General features: G+C 42.9%; 1 protein-coding gene across 2 annotated transcripts in view; it reads right to left on the reverse strand.

Annotated features, from left to right (window-relative positions):
• camsap2a (calmodulin regulated spectrin-associated protein family, member 2a) overlaps positions 1-13,439 on the reverse strand; it is a 174,000-nt gene extending 160,561 nt beyond the window's left edge. The window contains exon 1 of one of the 2 annotated variants that reach the window (XM_043699731.1): positions 12,634-13,439. In XM_043699731.1, coding sequence (XP_043555666.1) covers positions 12,634-12,778 — 145 coding nt within the window. In that variant the 5' untranslated portion in view covers positions 12,779-13,439. The remainder of the gene's footprint in view (positions 1-12,633) is intronic. The other variant, XM_043699732.1, reaches the window with a different exon arrangement.
• Positions 13,440-14,059: the final 620 nt, after the last annotated feature.

Genomic DNA, 14,059 nt, shown 5'->3' on the forward strand with positions numbered 1-14,059 from the left:
GCCTGTGACCAGTGGAGTGCCACAAGGATCGGTGCTGGGCCCTCTACGTTTTGTCATTTATATAAATTATTTGGATGCTAGCATAAGGGGTACAGTTAGTAAGTTTGCAGATGACACCAAAATTGGAGGTGTAGTGGACAGCGAAGAAGGTTACCTTAGATTACAACAGGATCTGGATCAGATGGGCCAATGGGCTGAGCAGTGGCAGATGGAGTTTAATTCAGATAAATGTGAGGTGCTACATTTTGAGAAAGCAAATCTTAGCAGGACTTATACACTTAATGGTAAGGTCCTAGAGAGTGTGCAATTCTGATCTCCTTCTTATTGGAAAGATGTTGTGAAACCTGAAAGGATTCAGAAAAGATTTACAAGGATGTTGTCAGGGTTGGAGAATTTGAGCTGAACAGGCTGGGGCTATTTTCCCTTCAGTCCAAGCTGTCCACGCCGACCAGATATCCCAACCCAATCTGGTCCCACCTGCCAGCACCCGGCCCATATCCCTCCAAATCCTTCCTATTCATATACCCATCCAAATGCCTCTTAAATATTGCAATTGTACCAGTCGCCACCACATCCTCTGGCAGCTCATTCCATACATGTACCACACTCTGCTTGAAAAAGTTGCCCGTTAGGTCACTTTTATGTCTTGCCCCTCTCACCCTAAACCTATGCCCTCTAGTTCTGGACTCCCTGATCCCAGGGAAAAGACTTTGTCTATTTATCATATCCATGCCCCTCATAATTTTGTAAACCTCTATAAGGTCACCCCAGGGAGTCCAGAACTAGAGGGCATAGGTTTAGGGTGAGAGGGGCAAGACATAAAAGTGACCTAACGGGCAACTTTTTCAAGCAGAGTGTGGTACATGTATGGAATGAGCTGCCAGAGGATGTGGTGGCGACTGGTACAATTGCAATATTTAAGAGGCATTTGGATGGGTATATGAATAGGAAGGATTTGGAGGGATATGGGCCGGGTGCTGGCAGGTGGGACCAGATTGGGTTGGGATATCTGGTCGGCGTGGACAGCTTGGACTGAAGGGTCAGTTTCCATGCTGTACACCTCTATGATTCTATAATTCCAAAGTTTCACAACTGCCTGAATAAAGAAAGTTCTCTTCATTTCAGCTGTCAAAGATCAACCCCTTTTCAAGGGACAGTGCCTGTGTGCCAAGTTGCCCAGTCAGCAGCAACAGCCTTACTGTATCTACCTTGTCAAGCCCTTTCAGAGTCTTGCACACTTCAATGAGATCTCCTCTTATTCCAATCAACTTCCAAAATGCATAGTACCAATTTACTCAGTCTCTCTTCATGGGTCAACCCTCTCATCCCAATAATCAATTAACTGGACATTCGTTGTACCAGCTTCAAAGCAATTATGTGCTTCCTTAGTTATGGAGCTCAAAGTGGTACACACAGTACTTCAAGTCTGGTCTCTCTAAAGTCCTGTATCATTTTAGCAAGACATCCTTGTTTTTGTACTTGAGACCTCTTGCAAACAAAGGTGGCATGTCATTTAATTTCCTGATTGCTTGGTACAGTATTATATTTTATATTCCTTGCCTGAATATACTTGATCTCTTAACATCAACATTTAATACGTCATTCCTTTTCAAAGGCATTCTGCTTCCCTATTCTTGTTATCAAACTGAATAAACAACTTCACATATTATACTTCACCTGCCTATATCACACTGCTACCTTTTGTCCTCATAGCTACATTCCCACCTTGCCTTATATCAGCATTTATACTATCAGTCTTCTCATTATAGTGATTAATACAGATTTTAAACACTGAATACTTCAGCACTCCACTAGCTACTCTCCAACAAGGAACTGTCAATTTATCCCTAAACTGTGCTTACTCTTTGAAACAGCCATCTTCTTCTGGCTTTCTCATCTTACTTGGGTTCACCGCAATGCTGGTTTGGTCACCCTTTTCCACTTCCTCTTCTCACTCACTCACTCATTCCTCTTCCAATTGTGCTGCAGTTAAGTCTTCCACCATCATATGTTTGCATCTGATCTCAGACCTTCCTTTTCTCATTCCATCCAGCAGTCCAATGCCCATCATTCACTTTGCTACATTTCCATTAACCAATATATGTTATTATATTAACCCCTAATTCATGAGTCAACCTTTTAGAACATCGGAGCAACAGGAGGCCATTCAGCCAATCAAGCCTGCACCACTATTCAATACAACCATCACTGATTATCCACTGCATTGCCATATTCCCATACTATTCACATCTTGTCAGTTGGAAATCTGTCAATCTCTACTTTAAACATGACTCAGCTTACATAATCCTCTGGGGTAGATAATTCCGAAGATTCACAACACACCAAATGAAACAAAATTTTCTTTATCTCAGCCCCAAGTAGTTTTCCCCTTATTTTATAGAGTCATAGAGATGTACAGCATCTTGAAACCATCCTCCATTGTTTTATCCTCCACAACAGGAGAAATACCTTATTTACATCTCCCCTATCACTTGAAGTACTCTGCAAATTTCAATTAGATCACCCTCATTCTTCTAAGTTCTAAAGAATGCACACCCAGTTTTTCCCATCTTTCTTTATAGGACAGTGCCCATCATCCCAAGAACTTGTCTGGTGTATCTTCTTTATACCTTCTCTACTGCAATAATATCCTTGCTCAGGTAAGGGGACCAAAACTGAACACAGTACTCCAAGTGTAACCGAAACAATGTTCAATACTACTGAAGCAAGAGTGCTCTACCCTGTCCACAAATACTTTGTGATCATTGCTAATATACTACTGGCCTTACCACCGGTATGTTATCCTTTAGTGACTTACAGGTCTCTTTGTACGCACACTTCATTTACTCTTACTGTTCAAGCTAAACTCTGCACTCGTAAAGACCACATCTTTTTAGTTTCCTTATTTTGTATGATGCACTAAAATAGGAAAAGGACTGCTTTAATCCAAAGATTGTGGATGACTTTTAGAACCAAGTTCCCAGAGGTCATTGAGACTTGTACCTACATTGTTGTTTTGCTCAAGCATGCCTCACCTAGAAACAGACCATTGATTGGGTTTTCAAGTTGGATCAGTTGAGAGAACCCAGAGTTATCAGCATGACAAGATGGTTCCTAATAAGGTAGACAGTTTATGCATGAACAATTCAGAGGCAGGAAGTCCCCAGACTGCAAGAGTTATTCTCTCCCACAACTTGTTATAAGCAAGTTGCCCGAACCAGTGACTGAAAAACTGAACAATTAAAGTATCAAACTCTTCCTGCCCATACCTTCAGCAAAGAACTGAATGGACTTGGTTACAAAGATCAAAAATAAGAAGGACTTGGAAGAAGCAAACAGGATGCCTCATTGAATCTGGTGCTAATGAACTGTGTTTCCCCTTACACTCATATTTGTTTGTCTGTGACTGTGCATGTGTGTGTCTAGGGGTTTAAAAAGGGGGTTAGAATTTCAGCTGGCAGAGTTGTACATCAACCACTCATATTTTGTTTCCTGGGGTTAGGTGATTTATTTGTAAATAAATAAGTTCAGACAATTAGTCAGCGACTTCTGTTAGCCTGAGTCCAAACAGGCAAATTGGAGATGCTAATTAATTTGAATAAATCAATTTTCACAACAACATTGCAAGTAGTGGGTTTGAGTATCAGCACACTCTCCCGTGTGGGCTGTGGTAATGTTTGCAGGGATGTACTTCTGATGCTCGATAAGGCTCTGGTCAGACCCCTACGCATACATGCAGTTTTGGAACCCATATCTCAGGAAGGATGTACCGGTCCTGGAGCATGTTCAGAGCAGATTCATGAGAATGGTCCCAGGAATTAAAAGCTTAATATATGAGGGACGTCTGAGAAATCTGGGTCTGTACTCAATGGAGTTTAGAAGGATGGGGGGTGGAAATTGAATTGAAACTTACAGAATATTGAATGGTCTGGACAGCATGGTGATTGGGAAGATGTTTCCATTGTTAGGAGAGACCAGAACCTGAGGGCACAGCCTTAGAGTAAAGAGAAGACCTTTTAGAACAGAGATAAAGAGAAACTTCTTCAGCCAGAGCGTGCTGAATTGATGTAATTCATTGCCACAGAAGGATGTGGAGGCCAGTTCATTGAATATATCTAAGACTGAAACAGATATTTTCTTGAGTATAAAGGATTACAGGGAGAAAGCAGGAGAATGGGGTTGAGGAACTTATCAGCCATGATTGAATGGAGGAGCAGACTCGATCGACTGAATGGTCTAATTTCTGTTCCTATGTCTTATGCTTCCCCCCCCCCCTCACCACCAAATGGATAACCTCACATTTTTCCACATTATATTTCATCGCCCATGTTCTTGACCTATCCTGTCCAAGTTTTCTTGGAGCCTCTTCATATCTTCCTCATTGCGGACATTCCCACTTTGCTTTGTGTCATTTGCAAACTTAGAAACATATTATTTGGTCTCTACATTCACATCAATGACATACTGCGAACCAAAGTGGCACTTACCAAGTTCCTTTTCAAAACTCCAATATACTATATATATTGACTCTCCATCTACCAGACTAGTTATACCCTGAAAAGACTAATTTTTTTCAAGCGCAATTTCCTTCTCTGAAACCTTGATGGTGATATCTGATCATACTATGATTTTTAACAGTTATTGTTAAGACTTCCTTAAAAATAGATTCCATTATTTTTCCAATGAACAATGTCAGTTGAAATAGCCTGTAATTTGCCCTTTTCCACCTTCCTTTCTTGAATAGCAAAATTATATCTGCTAACTTCAATCCACTGGGAATATTCTAGAACAAAGGAATTTTGGCAAGTTATGATTAATACATCCCTTGTTAGCTCTTTCGAACCTTGGAATGGATCTATCAAGGGCATGGTCTATTGCTAGCTTTTCATTCGATAACTTTTGCTATGTTTTCTCTCCTGATATTAATTACCCAAAGTAATTCAATCATATTAGCCCCTTAGTTACCTTCTGATTTTATACAATTTGTGTTTTCGACTGTAAAGAGACTCAAATATTTGTTAAACATAACTGCCAATTTCACCTATTCCATGGTAATTTCTTCTGTCTCTGCTTCTAAGGGACTAATGTTTATTTTAGGTACTTTCCTTTTATGTACTTGTCAATGTTTCTACAATCCTAGCTATTTGCTCCCATATTAATTTTTCCTTTTCAAACAACCTTTCAGATGCCCTTTGCAGGTTTCTGAAACTTTTAACATCATTAAGCTTGCTAACATCATTCACGACATTTTATGTCTCTTCCACTTCTCTCATACTGCCCTTAACTTCTCTAAGCCATGAAAAGATCCTTTGTGCTTTTCTTAAGTGGAATAAGTTGGTTGGAGATTTAAGTCATTACTTGGATTTTCCCAATGTTTATTTTCTACCATACCTTGTAGTGTTCCCGCCAACAACTTTATCTCTCATTATGCCCATGTAAGTGATTGTGTTTAAAATCAAGAATATTGTTTTTGACACGAGTATCTTGCTCTCAAACATAGTATAGAATTCAAGGACCGTTAACTATGAGAGAACAAATTATATGACCTGCCTCATCACACACCAATAGACCTTAAAAAAAAGATTTATTCCCAACTTGATCCATCAATGCATTGTTCCTGGAAGCAGTCAAAAAGACCTTCTACAAATTCATAAAACCATGAGCTTGTATCAAAAGTAAGGGAACTGCCAAGCAGCCACATTCGGTGCCTCCTTTTGATTCTGCTAATATAGGAGCAGAATTAGGCCATTCAGCCTATTCTGTGTGCTCTACCATTCAATCATGGAGGATACGTTCCTCAACCCCACTCTCCTGCCTTCTCCCTGTAATCCCTGACCTCCTTTGTGATATTAAAGTTCTAAGGTTTATAATAACTGTTCATGGATTGAAAGAATGGAAAGAGATAAGCTGTTACACACCAAGGAAGTAACAATAACACTGGAATAAGCTAATAAGGCACAAGGACAAACTTATCCAGGAATTGAAAGCAATTAGTCACGTTTGGGAAAAGAGGTTGAAGTGACAGGAGTAAAACTGTTTTGACATGTGCTTGATTACTGGCTACTTTATTGCTATCTTATTTCATATTACTAGCTAGCTTACCCTCATATTTCATCTTCGCATACCTTAAGGCTTTGCTGGTTTTTAAAAGGCTTCCCACTAATATTCATCACATTGTATGCTTTTTCTTTTTTTGTGTTTATAATATTTTGTAAAACAAACTACAAAACAATTTACAAAAAACAGTTAACATTTACAGCTGTATACAACAGCAATTTTGCAAGGGAGAGGAGCAGCAAAGCTAGGCCCCAAACCCTACCGTTCAACCAGTTTACAGGGAGATGAGGACAAACCACAAATCCCAGTTTCAAATATAAAGAGACAGCAAAAATGACCTTTATACAAAAGACAATCCAGTTACATAATAAAAAAAAAGTGCAGACAATACAGACCCAGCAAGCCCCCGTCCCTCCCACCTTCTGGCCACTCTAAGGCAGCCTGCCCCTACACCTTCTGGCTCTCAATTCACCCCATGCCCCTTCCAGTTCTCGGTCCGCCCTGACACACCTTTCGACCACCTCTAGGACAGCCCGCCCCAGTACCCGCCCTGGGTGACAGCGGTCAGGACGGCCTACCCACCTTCCAGCTTCACTAACCACCCTCAGCACCTTTCGGCCACCTCTGGGGCAGCCCGCCCCGGTCCAAATACCCCCCAGACGTGATCAACGATGCTCTCCACCGCATCTCCTCCGCCCTTGAGGCCCACCTCTCCAATCGCCACCAGGACAGAACCCCACTGGTCCTCACCTACCACCCCACTAACCTCTATATACACCATATCATCCATCTTCATTTCTGCAACCTCCAAACGGACCACATCGCCAGGGATATATTTCCATTCCCTCCCCTCCCCTATCAGCGTTCCGAAAAGACCACTCCCTCCGTGACTCCTTTGTCAGGTCCACACCTCCCACCAACCCAACCTCCACCATCGGCACCTTCCCCTGCAACCGCAAGAAATGCAAAACTTGCGCCCACACCTCCCCCCAAGGCCCCAAGGGATCCTTCCACATCCGCCACAAATTCACCTGCACCTCCACACACATCATTTACTGCATTCGCTGCACCCAATGCGGCCTCCTCTATATTGGGGTGACAGGCCACCTACTTGCGGAACGTTTCAGAGAACACCTCTTGGACACCTGGACCAAACAACCCAACCACCCTGTGGCTCAACACTTCAACTCCCCTCCCACTCCACCAAGGACATGCAGGTCCTTGGACTCCTCCATCGCCAGACCATAGCAACACGGACGGCTAGAGGAAGAGCGCCTCATCTTCCGCCTAGGAACCCTCCAACCACAAGGGATGAACTCAGATTTCTCCAGTTTCCTCATTTCTTTTATCTTAGCCTGTTTGGCACACCTTCCTCATTCCTGAAGAAGGGCTCATGCCCGAAACGTCGATTCTCTTGCTCCTTGGATGCTGCCTGACCTGCTGCGCTTTTCCAGCAACACATTTTCCGCCCCAGTACCTGCCCTGGGTGACAGCGCTGAGGACGGCTACCCGCCTTCTGGCTCTCGGTCTGCCCCCACATACCACTGGGCTCTCACCCACCCAGATCTGCCATCTGGCCAGTGGACTATCCTGGTACACCTTCCGGCCACCTCTAGGACAGCCCGTCCCTTCCCTGGGACGACAGCATGCAGGGGGAACCCACAAGCCTTCCAGATCTCAGCCTGCCCCTATGCACCTTCTGGCTCTCGGCTGCTCTGACACACCTTTCGACCACCTCTAGGACAGCCCTTCCCAATTAGCCCTTCTCGGGTCGACAGCGCTCAGAACAGCCTACCCATCATCTGGCTCTCTAGGCGACTGGCATCAGGGCGACTTACCCACCCTCCGGCTTTCTGGACAGCCTACCAACTTCAGGTTCACAGGATGGCCTACCCACCCTCCGGCTCTTGGGGTGACAGCATTCAGGACAACCCATGAGCCTCTCAGCTCACAGTAAGGCCTGCCAGGCCCAGGGACACGCAAGACAGTGCAGGTGATAGACCCAACAAACAACACAATACAGTTAATTACCGAAAAACAGAGTCCTTTCTGGTACACAGTCCAAATGTATAGAGTCTTCAAAATATAGAGTCCATTTCCAGGAACAGAGTCCACTCCAGTATACAATGTGCATTGTCAGAAATAGAGTCCGCTCCAAACTGCAGAGTCCATTGCTAAAAACAGCTTCCGCAACCAAGGGCAGGGTCCACTCCTGAAGGCAGCAAATGCACACCCCACAGCACACAGGTGTTCAGTCTCCATGGAGTCCTGGCCCAGCCTTGGAAAACCAGGCCCACTCACAGGAACATAGTACATTGTACAGGTGCAGTTAACTGACAGGGGTTTGGTCCACTCCTGAAGCAAAGGTCTTCTCCTAAATTCCAGGATATCGCAAGTGCTCACCTCCCAGCACACACACAGGTGTTCAATCTTCAGAGGCCCAGTCTCAGGGCTCGGCCTCCCCACAGGAACAGCTCCTCTGGTGAAATGTATGTCTTCCACAAGGGCTCAGGCCAAAACACCAAAAACAGTGAGGATACATACAAAAAACAAAGAAAACTAGAGTCCTAGGGCTAAGCCCGACGATAAAAAATCCACATTTTACTTTTCTCAAAAAGTAAAAAAAAAGAGAAGAGTAACACACAGGTTGTAACCAGCTAGTGAAACAACAATCCCCTAATGAGAACCGAGTTACACCTGAAACACATTATGTGCATCAGGAGTTTAACAATCAGTCCTCACTACAAGGAATGCCAGTTAACAAACTGGCTAAATAATTCAGCCAGTTCAGGAATCAGGTTTCCCCCTCCAAAAAAAAACGGAAGCAGAAACCAACAGTAACATATTGATTGTAATACCAGCCAGCATAGAGTCAGTCCCCCTCTGTAAGCTTTTTCTTATGCTTTGATGCTATCCCCGCTTCCCCCGTCTGCCATGGTTGTGTTGCCCTTCCCTTCATATGTCTTTTCTTTCTTAGGATGAATTTCTGCTGCTTCCCAACTTAACCCCAGAAACTTCTGCCATTGTTGCTCTGCTGTCTTCCCCGCTCGGCTCCCCTTTCAATCAAACAACTCTAACCAGCTCCTTCCTCATGTATTTGTAGTTACTTTTACTCAATTGTAACACCATTACATCTGATTCCAGCTTCTCCTGTCCCCTAGGGCTTCATCACCTTAAGTTCCCCAATCAACTCTGCCTCATCTTCCAAACTACCTATCTTTGTCAATTAGATTTGTCCAGTCCAAAGAAGAGCCAAGTGCCCGTGATTACAGCATTGTCTTTGTGTGGACTGTTATGTGCTTAGCGAGTTTTGAGAAGATTTGTAGCTCAGGTTGAGGTTCTGGATGTAGGTTTGCTCACTGAACTGGAAGATTCATTTCCAGACGTTTCGTCACCCTACTAGGTAACATCTTCAGTGGACCTCAGGCGAAACACTGCACACGATTCCTGCTTTCTATTTGTGTTCGGGTTTCTTTGGTTGGTGATGTCATTTCCTGTGGTGATGTTATGTGCTTCTCACTTGGTGACTACCGTCTGCCATGGACTTGCATGAATAGTGGAGGTGGTGCCAGGCAGCCACATGAAGTGCCACTCTTGATTTTGCTGACAAAATGGAGTCAATTTGAGTTGCAAAATTAGAATTGCCTGTCTGTCTGTTTGTTGGAATCAGCTGAAATAGCGGGTCTTCACGACGCAGCAGTGAGTAACGAAGACAAAGTATCTCCTATTGAGTTCAACATCAGACTCAGTCCCATCAACCCCCCCCACACACACAATTACTTTGTATCAGAAGGACTTCCTATTACATAAACCTGCAGAAAAGAACACATACCAAAATGTTTCGAAGAGCAATCATTTTTACCGTCTATACAAATGAGGATTTAATGCAAATTGACAGGTGGCTTTTTGTTATACTACACAAAGACTAGGACAAGAGTGAATTAGTTCACACAGAGTGAACAAGAAACCGAAACATCCCAGCAAATTCAAACTTAGGCCCCAGGATTGAAAGGAATCGTGAATTCAGTACATTGCACATTTAGAGGAAAGGGAGTGTGTTTTTTTTTTCCTCTGCTCACAAGTGATAAGGAACCATGGGTTGACCTGAAATGTGGCCAAGTGACTTGTTTATCAGAATTGAATTTCAAAGTATTTTTAAAAATATGAGATGTCAACAAAACAATAAAAAATCATGGGATGAAGGCATCACCTGCTAGGCCAGCATTTATTGCCCATCCCTAATTACTCAGAGTCAAGAATTAAGAGTCAACTACATTGCTGTGGGTCTGGAGTCACACATAGGCCAGACCAGGTAGGGATAGCAGTTTCCTTCTCTAAAGGATATTAGTGACCATATACATTCTTCTAACGATTGATTCATACTGACACAGAAAAGTAAAATATCACTCTAATAAATGTCTTCAAGTAGTATTGGCAAACCTATGGTCTCACTACCTTACTAATAAGAGGCATATTTAAACTGGTGATAGATTAAGAAATGATATGTCAGGTTTAAGAGATTAAAAGATCATTCCTGTTCCTATTTCACTAGTTAAATCTTGCTGAAGACATTTGGTTCATAATTGTTTTTTTGAAAAAGTGGGGCAAATAAATTAGTTAGACGCTAAACTTTTGACTCAAGTTTCTATCTGAGCAAGCATCCTTGTGCTGTGCTTACCAAGAATATGCTCATGGCTCAATGATTCTAAGTCTGAGTGGTGGAATTCATTCTAAAAATATGACCAGAGTCGAGAGTGTGGTGATGGAAAAGCTCCTCAACATCTGAGGAGCAGGAGAATCGACGTTTCGGGCATAAGCCCTTCATTAGGAAGAGCTTATTCCAGATAACATAATCGACGTTATGCCCAAAACATCGATTCTCCTGCCCCTTGGATGCTGCTTGACCTGCTGTGCTTTTCCAGTACCACACTCTCAACTCTGACCTAAAGCATCTACAGTCCTCACTTTCTACTAAAAATATGATAAGACTGAATTCTTGCCAATTGCTAAAGACACTATTGTGTCAAGGATAAGATCAACCACTATTCAATTGCATCAGATTAGTTCCAGCAGAAAGTCAGGTGGTGAGAATTCATGAAGTGTTTTTAAAGCACAATTAAAGAATTGTGGAAAAGATGAAAGATTACATGTAGAAACTTACTGTATCGTAATAAGTAATTTCATAACAAATTCAAACAAATACAATATAGCTCCCTATTTGATTTTTTAAACAATTAAATGCAACACATTTCAATCTTGATGAAAATCATGCAAATTTTAAAATATCATGGGACAGTCATCCAGATTTGATTCTAAAGAAAGAGAATGATATGCAAATATATATTTGACAGATGGAAATTTCATCAAATTATTATGCCTTCAGTCTCCCTCTCCACACAGAAGCACATGCTTCTGAGTAGCAAAGGAAATTTCTGTCATCACCATGAAATCTGCTTCAAAACCAATTGCTAGAAGACTGATTGAATCAATGCATTTATAATAATTTATATTCCTACTGCATTAAACTGATAAGACTGATCAATCAACTCATCAAAACAAGTGACTATGTTTACCAAGCTCTTGTTCAACCACATGAACTTATCAGCTGGCTCTATTTCATTTGAGATTTCAAAATAATGCAGCTTTTGTACATTTTAAACCAACCAATCAGCACCATTAACGCTAAGAAACATTGTGCAAAGTGAACAGGTCAATTCCCACCCCCAGCTACTCTAAGCCTACAAATGAAGCTAGATTCTGGATGCCAGGATTGCTGACTGCAGATAATTAAAAAAACACTGGAACATCTCTCCTTGACCTGATCTTGCAACGTTGAGGCACAACCAATGTTTCAAAATAGATACAAATGAAAAGAGTATTTTGAAATATACTTACAATATATTAATTGGGAAATTGAGGAAAATTTATCTGGATCAATGCATAATTCTAAAGTTGTCAATAAGTATTTTAAAGCATTTAAATATTTAATCCATTCAATGACTGTTTTAGCAGGAACATTTTGCAAACAACCGCTGTTTATTGTCTGAACTGTAAAGATACAAATAAATACGTGTACAGGGCATGCTTGGAAAACCTTAAATTAACAATAATAATCTACTGTATTTGTTCAGTAATGGAGAACGACGATGGGAGGGAATTGCTGTTTTTCGCCCTGTGTCAGGCCATAAATATCATTTCAGTTGCTGTTAAAAATTGAGATAGGGACTCAGACTTCTCCGTTTTCCTTCTGGGGAAGGAACCAGTGAACTTCGTGTACTTCATTCTGAATTCAGATTAAATTGGTAAACATCAATAAAAATCCGAAGAAAGTGTCCTCATTTACCAAACTAAAATGAATGGGGCGATTTGATAGAGGAGGGAGACTACTTCATGATGGTATTCAAGAGGCCGAGCAGCTTGTCGGCTGTTAATGGGAGGGAATGGAAAGAAAGGGTGGAAAGGGAAGGGGAGGGCCGGCCTGTCTCTTTGCTGCATTCCCCGCCACTGACTGTGCAAATGCCCGCATCCATCAGCCGGGACACGGGGAGGCTTCCGCGGCCGCCGCCGTCCACCTACCTGTCCCGAAAGCCTTGGCCACCAGCCACGAAAGGCTGCAGGCGATTTTGGCTCTGGAGAAATCAAAGTGATCGAACGCTTTGATGGCAGGGACAATGAAGGTCTTCTTCATCTCCCTGCTCGCTTCTGTCACGTCGCCCATCATCAAGCCGGTGCTGAGTGTCCTCGTTTCCTCTCTGTCCCTCTCCTGCTCTTTCACTCAAGATTCGCCCTCAGGGAAAGCCTGCATGATCCTTGCAAAATCGCCCGAACCTCCTTTTCAAATCATCCACCAGTTCCAGGGAATGTTGCTTTTGTGTCAGGTTGGTTTTTTTCCACCCTCCCCAAAAGAAAATCCTTTTCCTTGCTGTTATTGTTTAAAAAAAGGTTCAGAGTACTTGCAATCACATCCCCTCCTCTTTCACCTCACCCCCCGGCCAGGTAGAGGGGGACTCCGTCTCCAATTGCTTTCCCCAGCCCTCAGCGCTGCTTCACAGCAACAACAAGCCGAGACTCGCTACTCCCGCTCCCGGCCGCTCCCATCCTCAGTCAGTCCAGTCTCCCTGTCACTGCGCTGCTGCTGTGCAGCACCAGCACCCGCTGCGCGCTCCTGCCCCGGCGAGGCGCGTACCCGACAGCGCGCGCACACCAGCTGCAGCTTTGTTGGTCATCCGTCCGAGCCCGACGGCGAGCAATCTTGAACACGGGGAGGAGTGAGGGTAACGCGTTAGTTCCCATCTCTGCATTTGCCGGGCTCTTCGCTCGTGGCTACTTTTCATCAACATATTTCTGCGCGAGTCATAACAAACAAGTGTTTGCTGTAAACACACTATATTTCAATTTCATTCATTGCCCGCAACATAGCTTGGGTCGCCACCCTCACCGTCCGCAACTTTTCCTTTGACAAACTCTTAACGACTGCAATAAATTATGCACGCACACATACAAAAGTAGGGCGTTGTGTTTTTTTTTCGAGGAAGCCAATGTCACATTTTTTGGACGTGTTGGGCTATTTCACTGTGGGCGATGTTACATTGGCTTGAAAGAAACCCAACAATCGAATTGGGAGCCGCGTGAAAGCGACATAACGCTGCTGTCATAACGCAGGCATATCTGCGGAACGGTACTGTGCACATCAATACTCCAATAAAAAGGAAAACTACCTCTAATTTGCATCATGCACGAATTTTTAAAATCCAATCCTATAGCAAATTTCCTGGTTTTCATGTAATTTATGCAAAGGTGGCAGATACTGGTTCAAACCATTACTGGAAATATTTCAGCCATGTTCGACGATTCAAGTTTACTCCAGTTAGCAATAGCTATGGATGGTGAGACTGAGCAACATGAAACATTAATTGTTATCAATTTTCCGCCTCAGTTTATATTTTTGTCCAGCTCGCACAAAATGACAACAATAGCTGATGCGAATATGACACTAAGCACT

This window comes from Chiloscyllium plagiosum, chromosome 11 (assembly GCF_004010195.1).
Source record: "Chiloscyllium plagiosum isolate BGI_BamShark_2017 chromosome 11, ASM401019v2, whole genome shotgun sequence".
NCBI classification, from domain to species: domain Eukaryota; kingdom Metazoa; phylum Chordata; class Chondrichthyes; order Orectolobiformes; family Hemiscylliidae; genus Chiloscyllium; species Chiloscyllium plagiosum.